Source organism: Mus pahari, chromosome 8, assembly GCF_900095145.1.
Source record: "Mus pahari chromosome 8, PAHARI_EIJ_v1.1, whole genome shotgun sequence".
NCBI classification, from domain to species: Eukaryota; Metazoa; Chordata; class Mammalia; order Rodentia; family Muridae; genus Mus; species Mus pahari.
In genome coordinates this window covers 13,381,770-13,401,560 of record NC_034597.1, presented here as the reverse complement: position 1 = coordinate 13,401,560, position 19,791 = coordinate 13,381,770, and the positions used below count along the sequence as shown (strand labels likewise).

At 41.4% G+C, this 19,791-nt stretch overlaps 1 protein-coding gene across 4 annotated transcripts in view; it reads right to left on the bottom strand.

The window, feature by feature from the left end:
• Samd8 (sterile alpha motif domain containing 8) overlaps positions 1 to 19,791 on the bottom strand; it is a 42,611-nt gene that overhangs the window by 4,939 nt on the left and 17,881 nt on the right. For all 4 annotated transcript variants that reach the window (XM_021203651.2, XM_021203652.2, XM_029541954.1 and 1 more), the window contains 3 exons: positions 13,646 to 14,238; positions 9,317 to 9,412; positions 6,210 to 6,327 (listed from right to left, as the gene is read on the bottom strand). In XM_021203651.2, the coding sequence (XP_021059310.1) occupies positions 6,210 to 6,327; positions 9,317 to 9,412; positions 13,646 to 14,238 (807 nt within the window). The remainder of the gene's footprint in view (positions 1 to 6,209; positions 6,328 to 9,316; positions 9,413 to 13,645; positions 14,239 to 19,791) is intronic.

The following is a 19,791-nucleotide window of genomic DNA, read 5'->3' as shown; positions in this document are numbered from 1 at the left end:
GTTCCAGGACAGCCAGGGCTATAAAAAAAAACCCTGTCTCAAAAAAAAAAAAAAAAAAAAAAAAAAAAAAAATCTTGAATAAAAAGAAGTATCTATCTATATTGGTCAATTAAGCAACAGATGCAAACACAAAAGGGTGAAGATGTCCAGGTCTGCCTAGGAAAGACCTTTTGCAGGAAGCAGAGACTGTAGGTCTGACACCTTCTAGCCCAGATACAGACGGCACATGTGTCCACATGCTGCTACCTGGAAAATCTTGTCAGGACAATAAGACTGTCACTAGTGACCAAGCAGTTTCTTTCCCCATCTTGGTATTACCAAAGTTGGTATTACCACTCCAAAAGCCCCATGCCACTGTTCCTTTACATAAGGGAAGACATGGAGTTTATGTCAACATGTTGGCAGAGGCTCCTAACTTTGTACATAGCTCTGGAGTATTATTAAATTTACATGCCCTTTCTTTTGTTAGTCATCGATACAAAAACTGTCAAACTTTCAGAGGGGAAACACAACTTCACTATTGTTTGTGTATAGTTTCGTTTGAATTTCCTAATTAGTTAGCATACTATTGGGGGAAAATGTTTTTACCCTCACTTCAGATCATGTATAGAAACAATTTGGGGAGATTAGAGTTGATATAAAAATGAAGACCATAAAATGTTAGCTATTGTCTTTCTTAGCTGGCAATGACTACAACCGATAGACACTAAGCAGTGTGGGTGCAACCAAGTGGCATGCTGCTAAGGATGCAGCAGAGCCCTCCATCCTCCGTCATCTCCACCTTCAGTCAAATACAGCACTGTTACCACTGCCAAAGGAGGTTCCCAAGTGCTGTGCCACAGTTCAGTGCACAACTCTGGACCATGTACTTGTTCTAAAACAATCAGAGCCTCCTGGTGAGAGTCAAGGACTCCTTAGCTGTCACAAAGAGCCCCAAAGAGGGAAAAAAGCCCGGCATCTCTGCCTTCCCTGCACATCGATCTCATTTACTCTGGGTGAGTCACATGCCTAACTGCTCAAAGGCATATTAATCACGGCTTCTACTCAACGTAATTCACCTCTCTTCAAGGCTGAAATGAAGGTACAATGAAACACAAGGATGAAAACTGAGGCACCTATTGTCAGCTGTCCCAGTGTCCCCTCCAGACCTATTGCCCTAACCTTGCAGTGATGCTGGAGCCTCACAGACAGGTTACCCCATCGTGAAATCACAAGCAAGAGCAATCACGTCATGAGAGCTGGCTTATCTCCTCAAGCAATAACAAGGCCTGACTACACTTAGACCAAGGCAGCCTTACTATGTGTACTTCTCATGATTACCTCAAATTTTTCTCTATTTAAACCTAAAGTTCATATTGGTACACTAAGACTGCAGTTGGTGATGGTGGTGGGGGGTGTTTGTCACTGGATTCCTGTATCTGTTCCTCTTCCCAAAGTGGCTGCAAAGACTGACTCTGTCATGCAGCAAGCACTCCTGTCCCTGTAAGTGGTACAATGGATGGGTGGGGTGGCTTAGCTTAGCCTGCTGAGCCTGGGAGGTTGGCACTGGGCTGGAGGTGGCTCTGAGGTTAAGAATATATACTGTTCTTTACAAGGATCCCTGTGAGTTCCTAGCCCTCATGAAGGATGGCTCACAACTGAGTCTGACTCTAGTTCCAAGGAATGCAACACCTCTGGTCTTCGTGGGCACTCACACACGTGTGCATATCCAGACAGAGACACATACACACAATGTTAAAAATTAGTCTTTAAAACTTAAACCAGGCATGACAGTGCACAGGTTTTTTTTTTCCCCTCCCCCAGTGCACAGTTTTTTTTTTTTTTAATATTTATTTATTATATGTAAGTACACTGTAGCTGTCTTCAGACACTCCAGAAGAGGGTGTCAGATCTTGTTACGGATGGTTATGAACCACCATGTGGTTGCTGGGATTTGAACTCTGGACCTTCGGAAGAGCAGTCGGGTGCTCTTACCCAATGAGCCATCTCACCAGCCCAGCCCAGTGCACAGTTTTATTCCCAGCATTCAGAGGCAGAGGCAGGAGGCTCTCTCAAGGGCAGTTTAATCTAAAAACCAAAGTTTTAGAACAGCCAGGGGTAGACAGAGAAACTCTGTCTTAAAAAACAAACAAACAAACAAAAAACCAAAACAAAAATGAAACACAACAACAAAACCCAACCAACCAAAAAACCAAACTTTGATAATCATCTAAGGCTATAAATCAAAGAAATAATTGTTTTGAAGACAAAGATAGCTATGAACACAGCTAATAAACTGGGTCAGTAATACAGGAGACACCCTCATGGTGGTGCCCTATAGTCTACTTTAAAGGAATGTACTTTTTTAAAAAAAATATTTATTTATTTATTATATGTAAGTACACTGTNGCTGTCTTCAGATACTCCAGAAGAGTCAGATCTTGTTATAGATAGTCGTGCGCCACCATGTGGTCGCTGGGATCTGAACTCAGGACCTTCTGAACTCAGGACCTTCGGAAGAGCAGTTGGTGCTCTCAACCACTGAGCCATCTCACCAGCCCGGGAATGTCCTCTTATTTTTATAAGTTATTAATACAACTAAATTAGATTAGAGTCTTTTTTTTTGTTAATGTTATTTCTAAAACAAAGTCAATTCTCTCAGTTGCTTAAAGGGAAATTACAGAGAGCAGTAACCAGGAATGTTTGGGGAAGCTTACGGATCCGCCTGCATACAAAGCCAAGTAACATAGGGAAGGAATGCCACTCTGATCATGTGTTTTCAGCTCGGTCTTATATGTCAGGCTGAGCTGGGCCTCACTCTGTACTCTGGCTGTCCTTAAACCTGCCAATCTCTTGCCACAGCCTCCTTCATGCTGGGATTACAGGCAGGAGTTGCCATGCCCAGTTCCTGCTGACTGTTTCTCATTGTTTTGTTTTGTTAAGGAAATGCATGAGTGGATCTGGCAAGATGGTTCAGTGGGCAGAGACACTTGTGAGCAGACCTGACGACTGGACTTCAACCCCTGGTTTCACAAAACAAGAGGAGAGAGAACTGGCTCTCAAGAGCTGTTCTCTAAACCCTTCTTGCTTTTGCATGTGTGCGCCACACTTGCATGTGATGTGAGTACACACATACACACCCCCTAACTTTAACTTTTGACAGGCGTTTTTGAGTGGTGTCTGGAGGCTGTGAAAAGCAAATTCGGACGATGCTCATCACTGTTCTTCAAAAACAACAAACTAAGAAAAAGCACAAGGTTACAACTGCACTTCTGTCCAAAATACCTGAAAAACTACCTTTGTACCTTTGCCTTATTTTTGTTTTATTTTATTTTTAATTTTTACACTCTATATTCCATTCCCCCCCCACCGAAGCTAGCTTTTTTCAAGTACACATTTTAGAACTATGTATCACAATTCCCAATGTGCCTATCATTAATAATAATTCTATTTCCAAAATCTTAGAGGTAAACATAGTGCTTGCCTAGCATGTATAAGGCCTTGGGGTCAAGGTCCCTCCGAAAGATAGAAGCAGAAAAGCTCTGCTGTCTAAGGACACTTACTATGGCACTGTTTTAAAACACCTTGGAAACAACCACATTTTACATCATCTGCAAGCTGGGGGGTGGGAGGTTGGAAAACTTACAGTGGAATATCCCACAGCTATTAACGTGATGACCCTTTTAAACAGGTGACAATAATTGTGTACTCATTTCAAAAAAGTAATTAAAAAGGCTAGGGAGATGGATACAGTGCTTCCAAGTAAACATGCCTTAAATTCAGAGTCCTAGAACCCATGCCAAGAAAGATGAAGAAGGCTGGCCGGATACACTGGAAATCCCAGCAGCAAGATGTGGAGACTGGAAATCCCCAGGGCAGTGAGCAGCCATGCTAGCAGAACTAGTAGCTCCAGGTTCAGTCAGAGACCCTGAGTCCTGTGTCAACACACACACACACACACACACACACACACACACACACACACACACACACACCTCTATATCAGGCCTCACACATATACAAAAGAGGAAAAAGTAACATGCCAGCACATTAAATGCCAGCTACAGAACAACCTCTGTAATTCACCCATCATTTGAAAGGTGCCCATCAATATCAATTTATGAAATAAATAAAAACTCTACTGAAAAATGGTTTGTGTTGCTTAGCGTGGTACCTAGCATCTTTAATCCTAGCAGTTGTGAGGCAGAGACAGAAGGATTTCTGTGAGGAGTTTCAGGCCAGCCTGATCTACATAGTGAGTTTTAGGCCATCTAGAGTATGTCTCCAAGAAAGGAAGGGCTGGAGGCAGGAAGGAAAGAAAGAACAAACTTCAAACCAGACCTGTGTAACTGTTAAGTTTTACTTGTAGGACGGCATGAAAAGGGTTCTATGTGAATTTTTTGCTTTTTTAACATACATTTATATATCATTTGAGTTCTTACAAGAAACTGTACAACTCCATAATCAAAGAACCTTTTTCTGCCAAGTGGCAGTGGCACATGCCTTTTGTCCCAGGATTTGAAAAACAGGGGCAGGTGGATTTCTGAGTTCAAGGCCAGCTAGTGTGGTCTACAGAGTGAGTTCCAGGACAGCCAAGAGTACACAGTGAAACCCTGCCTTGAAAAAAACCAAACAAAAACGGCTTTTCTATATTGAAAAATACAAAATGCCCCAAAAGTTTCTAACCTTCAAAAGATTTGCTTTCAGTCAGTCTGAACTTGCATGGCCCCTCTTCTCACTGCCCAGTCTCCTGGGGTGAATACCTGGGGAGCTGTGCTCCCTGGCCTCAAGGGCAGTAGCTTTAGCTCTTCACCTCCTTTGCCTGCTTAATCTTCCTTCCCTAACCGGCAGGTCAGCTATTTCTTTTTTTCTTTTCTTTTTTTTTTAAAGATTTATTTATTTATTATATGTAAGTACACTATAGCTGTCTTCAGACACACCAGAAGAGGGAGTCAGATCTCCTTACAGATAGATGGTTGTGAGCCACCATGTGGTTGCTGGGATTTGAACTCTGAAGAGCAGTCGGGTGCTCTTACCCACTGAGCCATCTCTCCAGCCCAAGTCAGCTATTTCTACTGTGGTAGCAAAGGCAATGGCACCTAATTTTGTTTTACAAACATTAAAATAACAACAAAGGTGTTAATGTAGCCATCAAATCCTTTGTCTGCTTAGGTAGGTTAATATTTTTTTGGCCAAATTTAACCATCTGCAACAATTTTGTCTCTCAAGGACAGGATTGATCTTTGACTTTTGTTTCTGTTTCTTTTAGATTGAGTCTTTCTATATTGTCCTGGAACTCAGTATGTAGATCAGGTTGGCCTCAAATTCACAGAGATGCACCTGTCTCTGCCCTCCCAAGTGAGGGGATTAAAGGCGTGGCACTACATCCAGCTGAGGGGATTAAAGGCGTGGCACTACATCCGGCTGAGGGGACTAAAGGTGTGGCACTACATCCGGCTGAGAGGCTCAACTTTTAAAATTATTTTATAGATTTGTTCTTTAAGTAGCGGGATGGGGGTGGGCCCTGGGGACTGAGCCTCAGTACCCCTGCACAGCAGTCAAGCACTCTACCACTGAGCTTAAATTTAAAAAGCAGATCTTACCCTAGATCTAAAGGTAAAAACAACCAAATTTACAACCCGCTCTTTTGTTCCCTATCAGCATAATTTTCCCTGTCTGTTTAATTAGAAGAATATATCTACAATACAACAAAACAAAATGTATAAAGCATATACCAAAACCAAAGGAAGCTTACAGAGTGTTGAACTCATTTGAACCGGGAAATGTTTAAGGAAAAGGAAGGCTCAGAGCCATGAAGGGCCCACAGCATCACACAAAGAGCTAAAGATGCTGAGTGTATGGAGAACGATGTGATCACTCATGAGGGTATGATAATGAAACCCATTATAGTATTTAATACATGCTAAAAACATTGCAAAAAAAAGATGCTGAGTATGGTGAGAAAGGAAAAATGTAGCAGAAAAGGGAAATTTTCCATTGTCCCACAGCACGGAACTGATATCCACAAATGAAATCACAGGGAGAGGAGTCTAGCTAGCTTAAGGCTACTTAACCCAGTTATTTCCAGAAGTTTACTATCGATATTGCAAATACAAAAAAAAAAAAAAAAGCACATTTTAACACCAAAAGCAAGCTCTTTACCCTCTTGCACATACTGTGTCATTACTCCAACAAGAACAAGAGAGAACAGAGAGGAGGTAGCAGGCTACCTTTCCAGTACACTGCAGGTGCTGTCCTGGCACGGAGAGGGAGGTCACAAACATGGTAAAGCAGCGAAGCAAGAATACAGTGCCCATCAGACTACAGAGCCTTCGCAGAAGGATCGACCTGTGAACAGAGCGACCAAAGCAGAAATCAGAGACACTCCAATCGCTGAGGTATCACATACTTTTCTAGAGAGAAAGCAAGAAAAAAAACACTAGCCCTTAAGGCAGAACTCTTTCTCCCCACTTGTATGTTCTCTATTAAAGGGGAAACCACAGAGACAAATGTGACAGTGTTTGCCTCTGGCCAGGGCTGTGACTGGAGTTAGTAATGAAAGGACTAGAGGAACATTCAGATGGTATGCTAAAATCTAGACGTTTGCTCCAAAGTTGTTTACTAAATGCAGACCTGTTAACTTAGAGGGAGAAAAATTCATTACATTTAAATTATACCTCTATAAAGCATTTGGGATGTGTATAGATGTATGTGGTTTTATTATTAAGCTTGTACTCAAAGTAATGGGTTTAGTTATAAATGTATCATATCTTATTCTAATTCAGGAGAGGACTCTTAGAAAACCATGTAAAATATCACCATCCAATAGAATTCTACTGTGTGCCATGTAGCCAGTTAGATACAGTGTGGCTCCTGAGCATCTGAAATGAACCTCATGTAACAAAGATCTGAATTTAATATCATCTAATTAAAATCACAATAGCCACATGCAGGTAGTGCAGATCTGAAAGAGCATCCTTTCAGTGGTAAAATATGGCCATATGAAAGTGGAAGTTTTCAAGATAGAAGTAATATTGTCAAGCTTAGTGTCAGAACTATTATAATTTACTAAAAAAAAAAAAAAAAATTACTCAGTACTTGTTATGAGATACAAAGATGGCCCAATGTAGTCAACCAGGGTTTCTAGGTCCTGGTTTGAATTTTTATTTTTAAAAACCAAGTTTCTCTGTGTAACCTGCTGTCCTGGAACTCACTCTGTCGACCAGGCTGGTTTTGAACTCAGAGACCCACCACCTATCCCTGCCTTCTGAGCACTGGGATTAAAGGTGAGACCCACAACCACCACTGGTTTTACTCAAAAAAAAATTTAAGATTTGTATTGTTTTTAATTACAATGTGTAGGTATATATGTTTGCCTGTGGGTGTGTGCATGGAAGGGCAGGTACCCCTGGGGGCCAGAGGTGCAGGATCTGAAAGAGTCAGCATGGGCACTGGGAACTCAACTCTGGAGCAAGCAAGTGCTTCTTACTGAGTCATGTCGCTAGGCCCCTAAACTGTTCATAGGAGGGTAAGGTTAGTCAGGGGATCTCCTACAAGAGTGGCTAGGTGACAGTCATTCCAAGTTGCTCCTAACTTAAACTTAAGCTATGAAACAAAGCTCTTAAAATACTAAGTTTTATGTTAAGTACATCTAAAACGAAAACTTTGAGTAATCATAAACTGTGACATCATTTATGCCATTATTTCTAAGCATTTGGGAGACTTTCCCTCAAAAGTAGCACTGAACGTAAGACAAGGTATGTTTCAATCTTTAGTGTACACATTTGGATGGATTTTAGGAACCTGCATTTATTTCAACAACTTTGCAGAGGTTCACAATCAAAGTGATACAAAGATGACATTTGAGAAATATTTTTGAGGCTGGAAAGATGGCTCAGATGTTAAGAGTACTTGCTGCTCTTCCAGAGGACCCTGGTTCAATTCCCACCACCCACAAAGCACCCCACAACTGCCTGCTACTCGCGTTCCAGGGGAACTGATACCCTCAAACAGACATGCAAGCAAAACATGGGGAGGGGGGATGTGGGGAGGAAGGAAGGGGGGAGGGGAAAGAGGAGGGGGAAGGGGGAGGGAAGGAGGGAAGAACAGAGGGAGGGAGGGAGGGAGGGAGGGAGACACTACATAACTAAATACTTTCTGGGTTTATCTTCTTTGAGTAACACCACTACTTGGATTTATTTACCTGGTCATTACTATGCTTCACTGAGTCTACCAAAGTTTCCTAGAGAGGTTATATTTATTTTTTTTTACCAAGTTTTGGAGACTGGCATTTTGATCTAATCTTTGATCACAGCTTTTGTGCCCATGGATTTTGCCAGAATGTTTTTCTTTCCTACACACTTTTGTCTAGCATCTACTCTGAGCTTCCCTGAATTTCTTACAAGGTTAAATTTGTTTTTATTTTCAGGACTGGGTAGATTCAAATCCACAGGGTCTTGTAAGGCAAAGTTAACCAGAAAGCAGTGATATACACACACTTTTAAATCATTTCATTTTAAAATATGAGCATCCACAGGGCACAATGTGCAATGAGAAATGGGTTCTTTATGGCCTCAAAATGGGACAAAAATAGCAGTAGTCATCAACCTTTCTTTTCACCTCCAGCGTACTAAAATAGCTGTGGCCGGGATGTATGTGGTTATCACAGAACTTCCTGAGAAGAGAGGCCCTCAAGTTGCAAGACAACACCTCACTCCTTTTCAGGGTCCTAAAAGCAATGGGCAGCGAGCGGCTAACCACAGGACAGTGTTTAATGTTTCTTCATCACTAAGCCTTGTTTTCTTTCCTATTTTTTTTAAACCTCAAAAGGGGCCTTCTTACCCCATGCCTTCCTTGCTGTCTTTATAATTGTTTAAAATGCCTTCCCTTGGTTACTTCTTGATGAAATTGCCAAGAAGCACTCTCGCCATCTAGCATCTTCTATACCATCTCAGATGTGCAGAGCACAGAAGACAATCTTGTTTAATGGGCTTTCCCTCCTCCATTCAAACACTTAACCAAACACTGTCCTTGGAAGTATTTCTGTCTTTCTACAGAAGTGGCATTCCTAGCTTATGTCTGAAGAAAAGAGAACAAGGAGCAAGAGGTGGAGTTAGACTAGCAAGGACTGACTGACTAAGGCTGATTATCCTTTTGCTTATAAAATACATTTACAATATTACTAAACATAATGGTCTTAAGAACTTTTTTAACTAAACCCAATCTTCCTATGTCACTGAATCGAAGGAGATCTTCCAGGGAAATGCAGTGCGAAGGAGCAGGCTTGACAATCTACATGAAAGTCAGGCATTTTTAGTGTCTAGGGATCGGTAAGTACCTGTGCTTGTGAAGGAGGAGAACCAGGATCCAAATGTAGCACAGAATCACGCCACATACTTCAGTCATGGAGAAGGCCCACGGGATCCTAGGAACACTGCAACAGAAAAACAGTTCTTTCTGGAACTGAACACGTGCAGATGCACCCTTCAACACAACACTTTTCTAACAGCAACGTCAGAACTGCTCTGTAGAACGTGACTTCTCTTAGGAGATTTCTGCAAAGTCTAGGGACTAGAAAATCTGCTTCAAAAGGTATTCCACTCACCAGAACCTACTCGGTGTCGCAGACTTCCTAGAGTAGTTCTCTATAAAGAAACAACCCTTCCCTCCCACTCTATTGCACTCAATTGCTTTTTTAAAAAAGCAGACTTTGTTTTCAACTATGTCTATGTATATATGTGTATCTGTGTGCATGTGCATACAGGAGATTGAGGAAACTAGGGGAGCGTCTCAGAGCCCTTGGAGTCTGAGTTACAGCACTGCAAGCTGCGTGGAGTGGACACAGGTCCTCTGTAAGAGTGGCGCACATTACACTCCGACCCCTCTGAGCCATCTCTCCAGCCCAGCACTGACTTCTGAAACTGCAGGTTAGGACTGAATGAGGAAGGGGGCCTGCAAGTGAACACACAAGGAGGAAACAAATAAGGAAAGAATGGCTTAAACTCAAAGCTTTCTCAACTGAGAACAACCAAAAACAACTCCTCATCTAACAAGCAAGGAGTCCGAGGTGTTTCTGGTAGCGCCCACCTCGCCAACAGTGCACTGCACAACTTTATTGCCGTCTTGGTTCTGAACACAAACATGTTCTTCCAGCTGCATGCCACTGCTGCACACAACACCAATGAATGCTGTCGTAACACCTCAGCTCAGATTCAAAGACTGCTGTATGTTAGAAATCGGTGGCTTTACCAAGACTTCTGCTCGGAGAGAGCAGACATGTCATCACCCAGTTTTCTATTTGCTATTCCTTAGCATGTAAGCAACAAGCTACCATACTCTTGGATTGTTATTGCTGGGTGGCAGTGGTACACGCCTTTCATCTCAGTACTTGGGAGGCACAGGTAGTTGAATCTGAGTTCAAGGCCAGCTTGCTCTACAAAGAGTTCCAGGACAACCAAGGCTACACAGAGAAACCCTGCCTTAAAAAAACAAAAACAAAATAACAAACAAACAAACAGTTAAAAAAAGCTGCTGTTCAGTGTCATTTAAAAAACAAAGGTAGTGTCACACACCTTTAAATCTAGAACTCAAGAGGCAGAGACAGGCCATCTCGGGTTCAAGGCAAGCAAGAACTACAATGAGTTCCTAGGCAGCTGGGATACACAAAGAGAAAAACTTTGTCTTCCATGAATTTTGGCTCTGGTTAGAATAGATTTCTAACGATTTCTAACTGATCCTGAACTCAGCATTTTGTATTATGAATTTATGTGGGGGGAGTCTCAGAATTGAGGACTATGTAAAAAATTAAAAACCACTGACTAGCTCTGAAAAACACAGAAGGTGCCCCCGTCCTCAAGTATCAAATATTCAGCCTGCTCAACTTAATAGCAAAATTATATGTGTGCCAAAAGAATTACCTGGAGGTACATTTATGACATATATCAGCAAATGCTTGATTTGCTAGGACCAAGGGGATGTGCCACGATACCCTTAAAATTTTATTAATGATATACATAAGCCAGGCATGGTAGTAAATACCTTCGTTCTCAGCACTTAGGAGGCAGAGATCTGAGTTTGAGGCCAGCCTGGTCCACATGAAGAGTTCAGGACAGGGGCTTGGAGAAATGGCTCAGAGGTTAAGAGCACTGGCTGTTCTTCCGAAGGATCTGAGTTCAATCCCCAGCAGCCACAGGGCAGCTCACAGCTGTCTGTAATTCCCGTTCCAGGAGATCTGGAACCCTCATACAAACATACACGCAGGCAAAACACCAATGTGTATTTAAAAAAGGAAGAAAAAAAAGTTCAAGGACAACCAGGGCTACACAGTGAGACTCTGCCCCCACAAAATTACACAAACACACACACACACACACACACACACACACACACACACACANACACACACACACACACACACACACACACACACACACACACACTTAAATAATTTTACAAACTTAGGATAAAAGTAAATCTACTTCCTTCTCAAAATTAATCCTAATTACCACTCCCCAGAGGGAGTTTACTCTGTTTCATCCCACATTAAATCTTCCTAACACCCACTCACCTAACACACACACACACACACACACACACACACACACTCTACACCCTGCTTCCTTTGTGTCTCTCGTCCACTAGTTAATAATTTTGCTTACGAACAGCTGTTCTTAAGCTTTTACTCAACATAAGCTTATATTCATACAAAAATTATACTGAAATTCTTTCCTGTAAAACTTCTTGTAACTTTCTAGATCTAATGAAAGCCTCTATTTAAACAGACTTCTCTGATGCTCTCCCTGCCTCTTCCCCCCTTTCGCCCATTCCTCCTCCTGGTACAATGGTATATAATGGCATTCTTCTTCCCTTCTATTTTTATTTCTCTTCCTATGGTCTTGCCCTTTGCCCTATCATAGCAATCTACACTCATGATTATAAACCAAAATTTGACATTATTAACATTTCTTCTAACTTCAACTTCAAGCATAATATATAATTATGGCATATATATTATAAATATATTTATAAACATAAAATATAAATGTTTAGGCATAACATATAAAAATATATTTTTATAAATACAAAACAAAACCAAACAAACCCCAGCTCATCCCTACAAGCATTACACCGTCTTACAATACAGCCTCACCCAAACAAACAAAGGCCCTGTGACCAAGCTTCAAGCCCACTTCTTTGTAACCCTTCACTGACCTTATAGCAATGATCTGATTGTTTCCAACTCCTGCTCCCTCTTACTATCATCAATTTATATGGGGAAAAACTTGGTCCTTCTGAAAAACTTACAAGAACAAGTACTTACTACTCTTCACTTAAGACATCCAATTATTTCTATTTAATATTTTGCGATATTGCTTCATTTCACACATTTAGATTCCTCCAGAGTAAGTTACAGATACACCTCCCTCTACACGTATCTCTGAGAACAGGGATGGACCTTCTTGCGTTTGCTCCCTGAGAACTGCAGGACTGACTCAGCATCATAGGCTAATATGCGAGCCACGGTCACACTTTTTAATTATCCTCATCATGTCCTTTGCAACTATATTTTCTTGATTAGGATTTAATTAACATGTCCCTTCAATTTCCTCATGATTCCCCCTGGGTTTTATTATGACATTTCTGGAGAATCTAGATCAGCTACTGTGCACAATGTTCCGTTTTGTATACCTATTTCCTAATGACCAGATTTAGGTTAAAATGTTCTGGGGGGGTAAGATGATCAGAATATCGTCCAGGTGATGCTTTCAACATCCTCTCCAGTGCGTAGGTTCAGTCTGCTCCACTGATGGTGGATCTGACCATGAGGTTAAAGATGACCTTTGTCAGGCTCAGCACTGTTTCCTCTGCCATGGAGTAATGTGGAAATTGGCCCTTCAATCATGTGAATGATTGCTGCTCTGCGGTTGCCCATCAAATGGATTTTAGCACCCACTAATAGCTTGCCAAAATCAACTGCACATTGGCAGATCATTTTTCATCTGTTCCAGTCATAGACTATTTTCCTTTAAAATTCATTACTATCTTTTTTTTCTTTAAACAGGAAGAATAGTTTATTGAGTATACAATAAGAGGTGAGCAGGCTGAGTACCAACTAGAATACCATTCCTTGGAACAGGCGGTCTCGTTACTCTTTTTGATGTTCCCACAAGACAGCTGCAAACGCAGCTCACCGTGCACTCAGCCCTGGGCTCAGTCAACAGCAATGGAAAACAAGGTGGTACTGCTTATTTTTAAAGATCAATGATGTAAAATCCTTACTGTTCTTTTTGTTTGTTTTTATAAATAAACTATTTATTTTTATTTAATATATAGTTTTATTTAATATATAATAAGAACAGAATCAATCCCTGAATTAATTTGTACTATTACAAATAAATTTAATTCATATAAAATAGCCTATTACAAACATCTTCCTAACAAAGTATCTCTTACACACTGCCCAGAATTTGAATCTGTGGCCTACCTACCTCAGTTTCCAGAGTACAGATATGAGCCACCATGCTTGGCAAAGCATATCCTTTGATGGCACCAGACACGGCAAATAGAACACACATGCCAGCTATAATCACAATGCAATTACCTTACTTACTACCACTGTGTGAGACTAGAGACCTCTATAAACTCAGCATCTCGAAACAAAACTTACCTGTCTAGGAATATATCTGGGAGTGGTGGGTAGGTCTGCATGTCAGGGACTCGCTCATGAACAATAACCATAATGAAAGACGTAAACCCAAATACTATAAAAACATATACACAACTCAGGATGGTCTTCCAGTACTCTGGGTCCAGTCTTCGAGCAGAATGTTTGTTCTTGCCATTCATGTACTGGTACTGATCTGAACTCAAATCAGGGATGGGCCCATCACAGCTGTGTGTGGGCTCTCCATTACAGAGCCAGTCTGCACTCTGAAGAGCACTGATGAATGGAGTCATGGGACTCATAGGACTGTCACTGTTGTAGCCCATCTCTTCCAAAACATCAATATGTATTTTCTGCAATTTTCGGACAGAAAGCATTAACCGTTTAATGTCTCCTAGGACTTTGATTTCCAGAGGAGGAGAGCGGAGATCGTATTCAGTCAGCGTGAGCAATGTGATTCCATCAAGGCGGTGCTTGTTGCATAAAATGTCCACATACTCAAAGAAACCTTCATCCTTCAGCCACACAGCCACATGCTTGGTAGTCCAGCGGCGAATGCATAGTTGACTAGGGCCTGCCATTTCTTTCTCCACCTCCTGTCAAGCGAAAACAGGGAAACAAAACAAAACCTTGAATGTAGTGAAACATCTTCATTAAAGACCAAATCCAAGTACACACACCAAAACCCAATAAAGATCTATACTGCCCCCACTGGCAGCTCTAGTCAGAGAAACAAAAGTTATTTAGCAACGAGTGATTCCAATAGATTAGCACTCTAATAAGTTTATGAGGCTGATGGCAACGGTTCTGGTGTTATGGAGGGTGTTGTTGAACCCAGGACTCAAACAGAAAAGGCCAGTGATCTACCCTGAGCTACAACCCCAGCTTTAACACTTTACAGAAAGGTATTTTACAAATGGCATTTCCACAGTATGTTAGCCATGATCACTTCAAAAGATTACTACTAAGAACAACGATGCACTGGATCTAATGGGGGTGGGGTAGGACCATTTTAATACTTTTCATAAAATGTAATCTATAAAAGATACATTAGAAAAAAATAATTTCTGAAATTGTCTTGTCATAGAAAAAAATTCTCCACTTGAGGAGGAAAAGAATACAAATTATAGATGGTATAATTCCAGGAACCTTTAGATTTGGACATTTCTATCTACTAGTTATGAAATGATTTATCTAATAGATTAAAGGTTTAAAAACAGCTGTGAGCTCAGTTCCTAATAGTTTTGTTGTTTTTCAGAGAGGGTTGCTCTGTGCAGCCCAGGCTGTCCTGGAACTAGATCTGTAAACCAGGATTGCCTCAAACTCACAAAGATCCACCTGCCTCTCTGACTCCTGAGTGCTGAGATTAAAGCATGCACGGCCACTGCTGGCTCTTCCCTGAGAGTCCCACTGGAGAACTGAAAAGGTCCTTCTTAGAATTAGTGGTCAAAGTTTGAAAAGAAAACTGCCATGCCGATATACTCATGAAGCAAAACTCAGATTATAGTTATAAAAGACAACTTACGCATGCCTTTAATCCCAGCTCCTGGGAGGCAGAGGCAGGCGAGTTTCTGAGTTCGAGGCCAGCCTGGTCTACAGAGTGAGTTCCAGGACAGCCAGGGCTACACAGAGAAACCCTGTCTCGAAAAACCAAAAAAAAAGACTACTTGATACAGCTTTTTAAAGTACTCATGGTTTTTGCTGCTTTCATCTTACTCAGCTATTTATACTCTTTTTATTTTGTAAAACCTGGGTCTACTTCAATTTTTAAAATGTATCCGTTACATGGGAGACAAAGGCCTATATGAGAAAGAAAATAATAACAAAAAAACTTCTCATGTGTCTACTTCTTAACTATTAAAGTCAGTGGGTTCTCTGGATTTAAAATAACTCACTATATTTCCTTCTGAGTTGTTTAAAAACAGGATAGGTTTTATTTATTTATTTATTTAATTTATTTAATCTACAATGATACAATGACTATCTAGCTTTAAAAAAAAAAACCCAGTTGTAGTAAAATATTCTGAATAGATATAAGTTATACATTTCTTTTGTGAACGTTCATTAGACTACAGGGTTTGGGAAAGGACTTGCTTTAAAAAGTCAAACAAAACAGTACAAATGAGTCTCCCCAAGGACAAAGGTTCTCTACAACCCCCAGGACAGCATCATCCTCCTCCCCTCCCAGTCAGAGGACCCTCAGATCTCCTGATGTAACCTTCACTGTGGCTTCAAAGCACACATTCTGGAGTAAGAAAACCTTCCTGGCTTCTCTAGGTTAAGGAAGTAAAAGGCAGGTGATGTTACAGTCTTCTCTACCCACATGAACACTTGTCTAAAGACCTGTCATCACTGAACAAAAGCAGACATTTTAACTAGTAAGCTCACTCCTACCATCAAAAATATTCAGGAAATAAGAAACAGACATGAGAAAATTTACCCAAATACAAAAATGTCCAGCATTAAGAATTCTGTCTTGATACTGAAAAAAGCAATCCTCCTTTTTAGAAACCTTAAAATGTATTTCATCATCAACTCACATCTTTCTTTCCCAATCTTAGAAAATGAACATCCTACCACCCATCTACAGGGAGTCCTGCTGCAAAGTTACATAAAGCATGTGTAGAATTCCACCAGTGTGTAAGTTCACACTCACTGCTAGAGGGTTTCATCCTCCCTACTCCATCTGTATCCTTCTTCCCTGAATACTGATGAAATCATCATACTTGGATACCTAACAAGATGTGCTGTAAACTCAGCAGCAGTTACCAAGTAGCAAACCTCATCTACAACAACAGACATTCCCCACTCTCTCTCTATTCTGCTCCTTTCCCCTTGCCAAAGGCTTACCACCAGCGGGTTCCAAGTCACTCCCATCCTTGGAGCACTGCTCTTCAGGACAATTTCATCTCATACTCGGAGCAACATAATTTTCTCTTCTTTCATGTTTCCCCCCACACACTAACTCACCAGTTCTTTCAACTTCAATCAAGCTAGCTGGCTTTGATGCCCATGCTTTAGCCACTAGATAATTGGAGTCATAACACAGAAGCCAGTCTTTGAGCCTGCTGTGAGAATGCCCTAAAAGGATGGCACATTTCACCCCTCTGCCTCATCAGGTTAGTGCACGTCCTTTAATTGTGTGCTACTACAGAATAGTTACAGGGCCACCGTAACTGATAGTTAGCTCCAACTGTGAGAGCATGTATTAAAAAAGAATATAAAAAAATGATGGTAAGCTTTAAGGTCCATTTAATAATAGTCATGTTGAACCACAAGAATTGCGGGAACAGAAGACTTTGAATAAAGAACATGTCATATTACTAGTTCTATACAAACCAAATGAATTTTAGTCAATAAATGTTCAAGGATGCTTTCCATTTTAACTAATAACTGATTCATATCAATTATCAGCAGGACCGATGCTTCTGGCCAAGATATAAGAGCAGAACAAATTTTACTCTCTGATTTAAAATAATCAAACAATCAATAAAATATACGAAAAAAAGGACTCAAAATGCTCGACCATCAGCCACCCTCACCCTGACAGTAAACAACTGAGGTAAGCTCATATTACTTCAGCATAATGCCTTCAAAGTGTTTAAGCCAGGAGAGTCATAAGGTGAGAGACACAGGTAAGCTGAGGTCTGGCAGACATGTTGAGCTGAGCTGAAATGATCGATGTGGCTGTATCCGTGGATGAATACTACAGAGACTCTCAGGTGGGGCTATGCAGAGGTCCACAAAAGGTCTCCCTTGAATACTCATCAGAACATGCATGTGTCGAGAAAGAAACCATCCAAAAGGTTTCCTAACTTCACACATGGACAAGAGAAAGCCTATCCCATCAGGCTGAACAATAGTTCACAACACATGGGGCTTTAGGAAGAACACACAATACCAGAAGGACAAAATAAAATCTAAAACCACTGTTCTCAGCTAAGGCTAATTCTCCTCACTTTCCAGGGGTATTTGGCAGCATGTGGATGTAATCTTTACGGTCACTACTTGTGGAGGGGGTGACTAGCATGGAGAAGGTAGACATTAGAGATGCTGGTAAAATCTTATAATGCTGCCAGCTGTGGTGGAACATACCCTAACCTCAGCACTCTGGAGGCCATGTCAAGATGGCAGAGAATTCAAGGCCAGAGTGAACCAGAGAGAGAGAGAGAGAGAGAATTTAGGAGGACTACATAGTGAAAGCCTCTGTGCTGCCTAAATTGATCTAACTTGACAATAGGTTAGAGTAATTTGAGAGGAGGGAATCCCAGCTGAGAAATGTCTCCACAAAAGACTGGGCTGTAGGCTGGCCTGGAGAGCATTTTCTTAATTGGTGACTGATGGAGGAGAACCCAACCCATTGTGGGTGGGGCCATCCCTGGGTTGGTGGTTCTGGGTTCTATAAGAAAGCAGGCAGAGCAAGCTATTAGAGCACGCCAGTAAGCAGCACCCCTCCCTGGCCACTGCATCAGCTCCTGCCTCTAGGTTCTTATCCTGACCTTCAGTGATGAACAATGATGTAATAGTATAAGCCAAAATAAACCCTTTCCTTCCCAGGTTGCTTTGGTCATGGTGTTTCATCACAGCAATGATAATCCTAAAACATCCTCTTTCCAAAAAAAAAAAAAAAATCTGCCAGGAATGATGGTGGCACATGTTTTTAATCCCAGCATTTAGGAGACAGAGGCAAGTAGATCTCTATAAGTTGAAGGCCAGCCTGGTTATATAGCAAGTTCCATACCAGCCAGATCTACATAGAGAGACCCTGCCTCAAAACAAAAAAAACAGCAGAAAACTATGGGGTACGAGAATTATCTCTCTGAAAACAAAGAACTGATTCCTAAAAGTCATTTTGCTGCTAATGAGAAAAATTAGGCAAAAAAGTATCTTTTAATAACAATCTCTAAACTGGGCGGTGGCGTACGTCTTTAATCCCAGCACTTGGGAGGCAGAGGCAGGTGGATTTCTGAGTTCGAGGCCAGNCTGGTCTACAGAGTGAGTTCCAGGACAGCCAGGGCTATACAGAGAAACCCCATCCCAAAAAAAAAAAAAAAAAAAAAAAAAAGAAAAGAAAAGAAAAAAAGAAAAAGAAAAACAAAACAAAACAAATACACACACACAAAACCCTCCAACTCTGAGACTAGAGAGATGACTCCACAGTTAGGAACAATTGCAGCTCCTCCAAAGGACTCAGGTTGGCATTCAGATGGCAACTCACAATTGTCTATAATCCTAGGTGCAGGGGAATCTAGCATTCTCTTCTGGCTTTCATGGGCACCAGGCACACACATGGTGCACAGACACACATCATGTAGGCACAACACCCATAAACATAAAATAATTTTAAAAATGTAATTCCCAACTATGGAGGCTGGAGAGAGGGCTCAGTGGTTAAGGGACATAATGCTCTTATAAAGACCTGAGACTACAAGTCGAGTGGCTCACAGCTCCCTGTAGCTTCAGCTCTAGGTGCTCTCTACCAACACCTAAAACCATGTGCACATACCCGCAGACAGATACATATGTGTGCACACATGAAATGAAATAGACCGTAAAAGCCCCAGTTCTGCTTCAAAGGGGCTCACCCTGAGATCCTTTTCTGCATAAACATCATTAATCCCAATTTAGTCTAAGTTGAAGTTCCTAAAAGATTTGGGGAATTCCTTGGGCTGCTGTGACAGGGTGGAACTCAGCCTCCTTCTCTGACCCTCTTGATAGGACTTTCTCATCCATGTTCCCCTTGAAGGGCGGCTGATTCCCTTCAAATGACAACCCCCTCCAATCTATGTCCTTCTTGTGTCTCCCCAGTAGCAGACAGGTTAAAACTTGGTAAATAGGGTCCATGCTCCTATTTAGCATGGAAGAAACTACAGAAAACTTCAAAAGAATGAGCTGGGCATGAGTTTAATCCCACAGCTCAGGAGGCAGGTGCAGGCAGATTTCTGAGACCTCAAGTTCTGCCTGATCTACACAGTGAGTTCCAGGACAGGCAGAGCTACAGAATGCAACCATGCAACCATGTCTAAAGGGGTGTGTGTGTGCTTGTGTGTGTGTGTGTGAGAGAGAGAGGGGGGGGGAGGAGAGAGGGAGGGAGAGGGAGGGAGAGGAAGAGAGAGAGAGAGAGAGAGAGAGAGAGAGAGAGAGAGAGG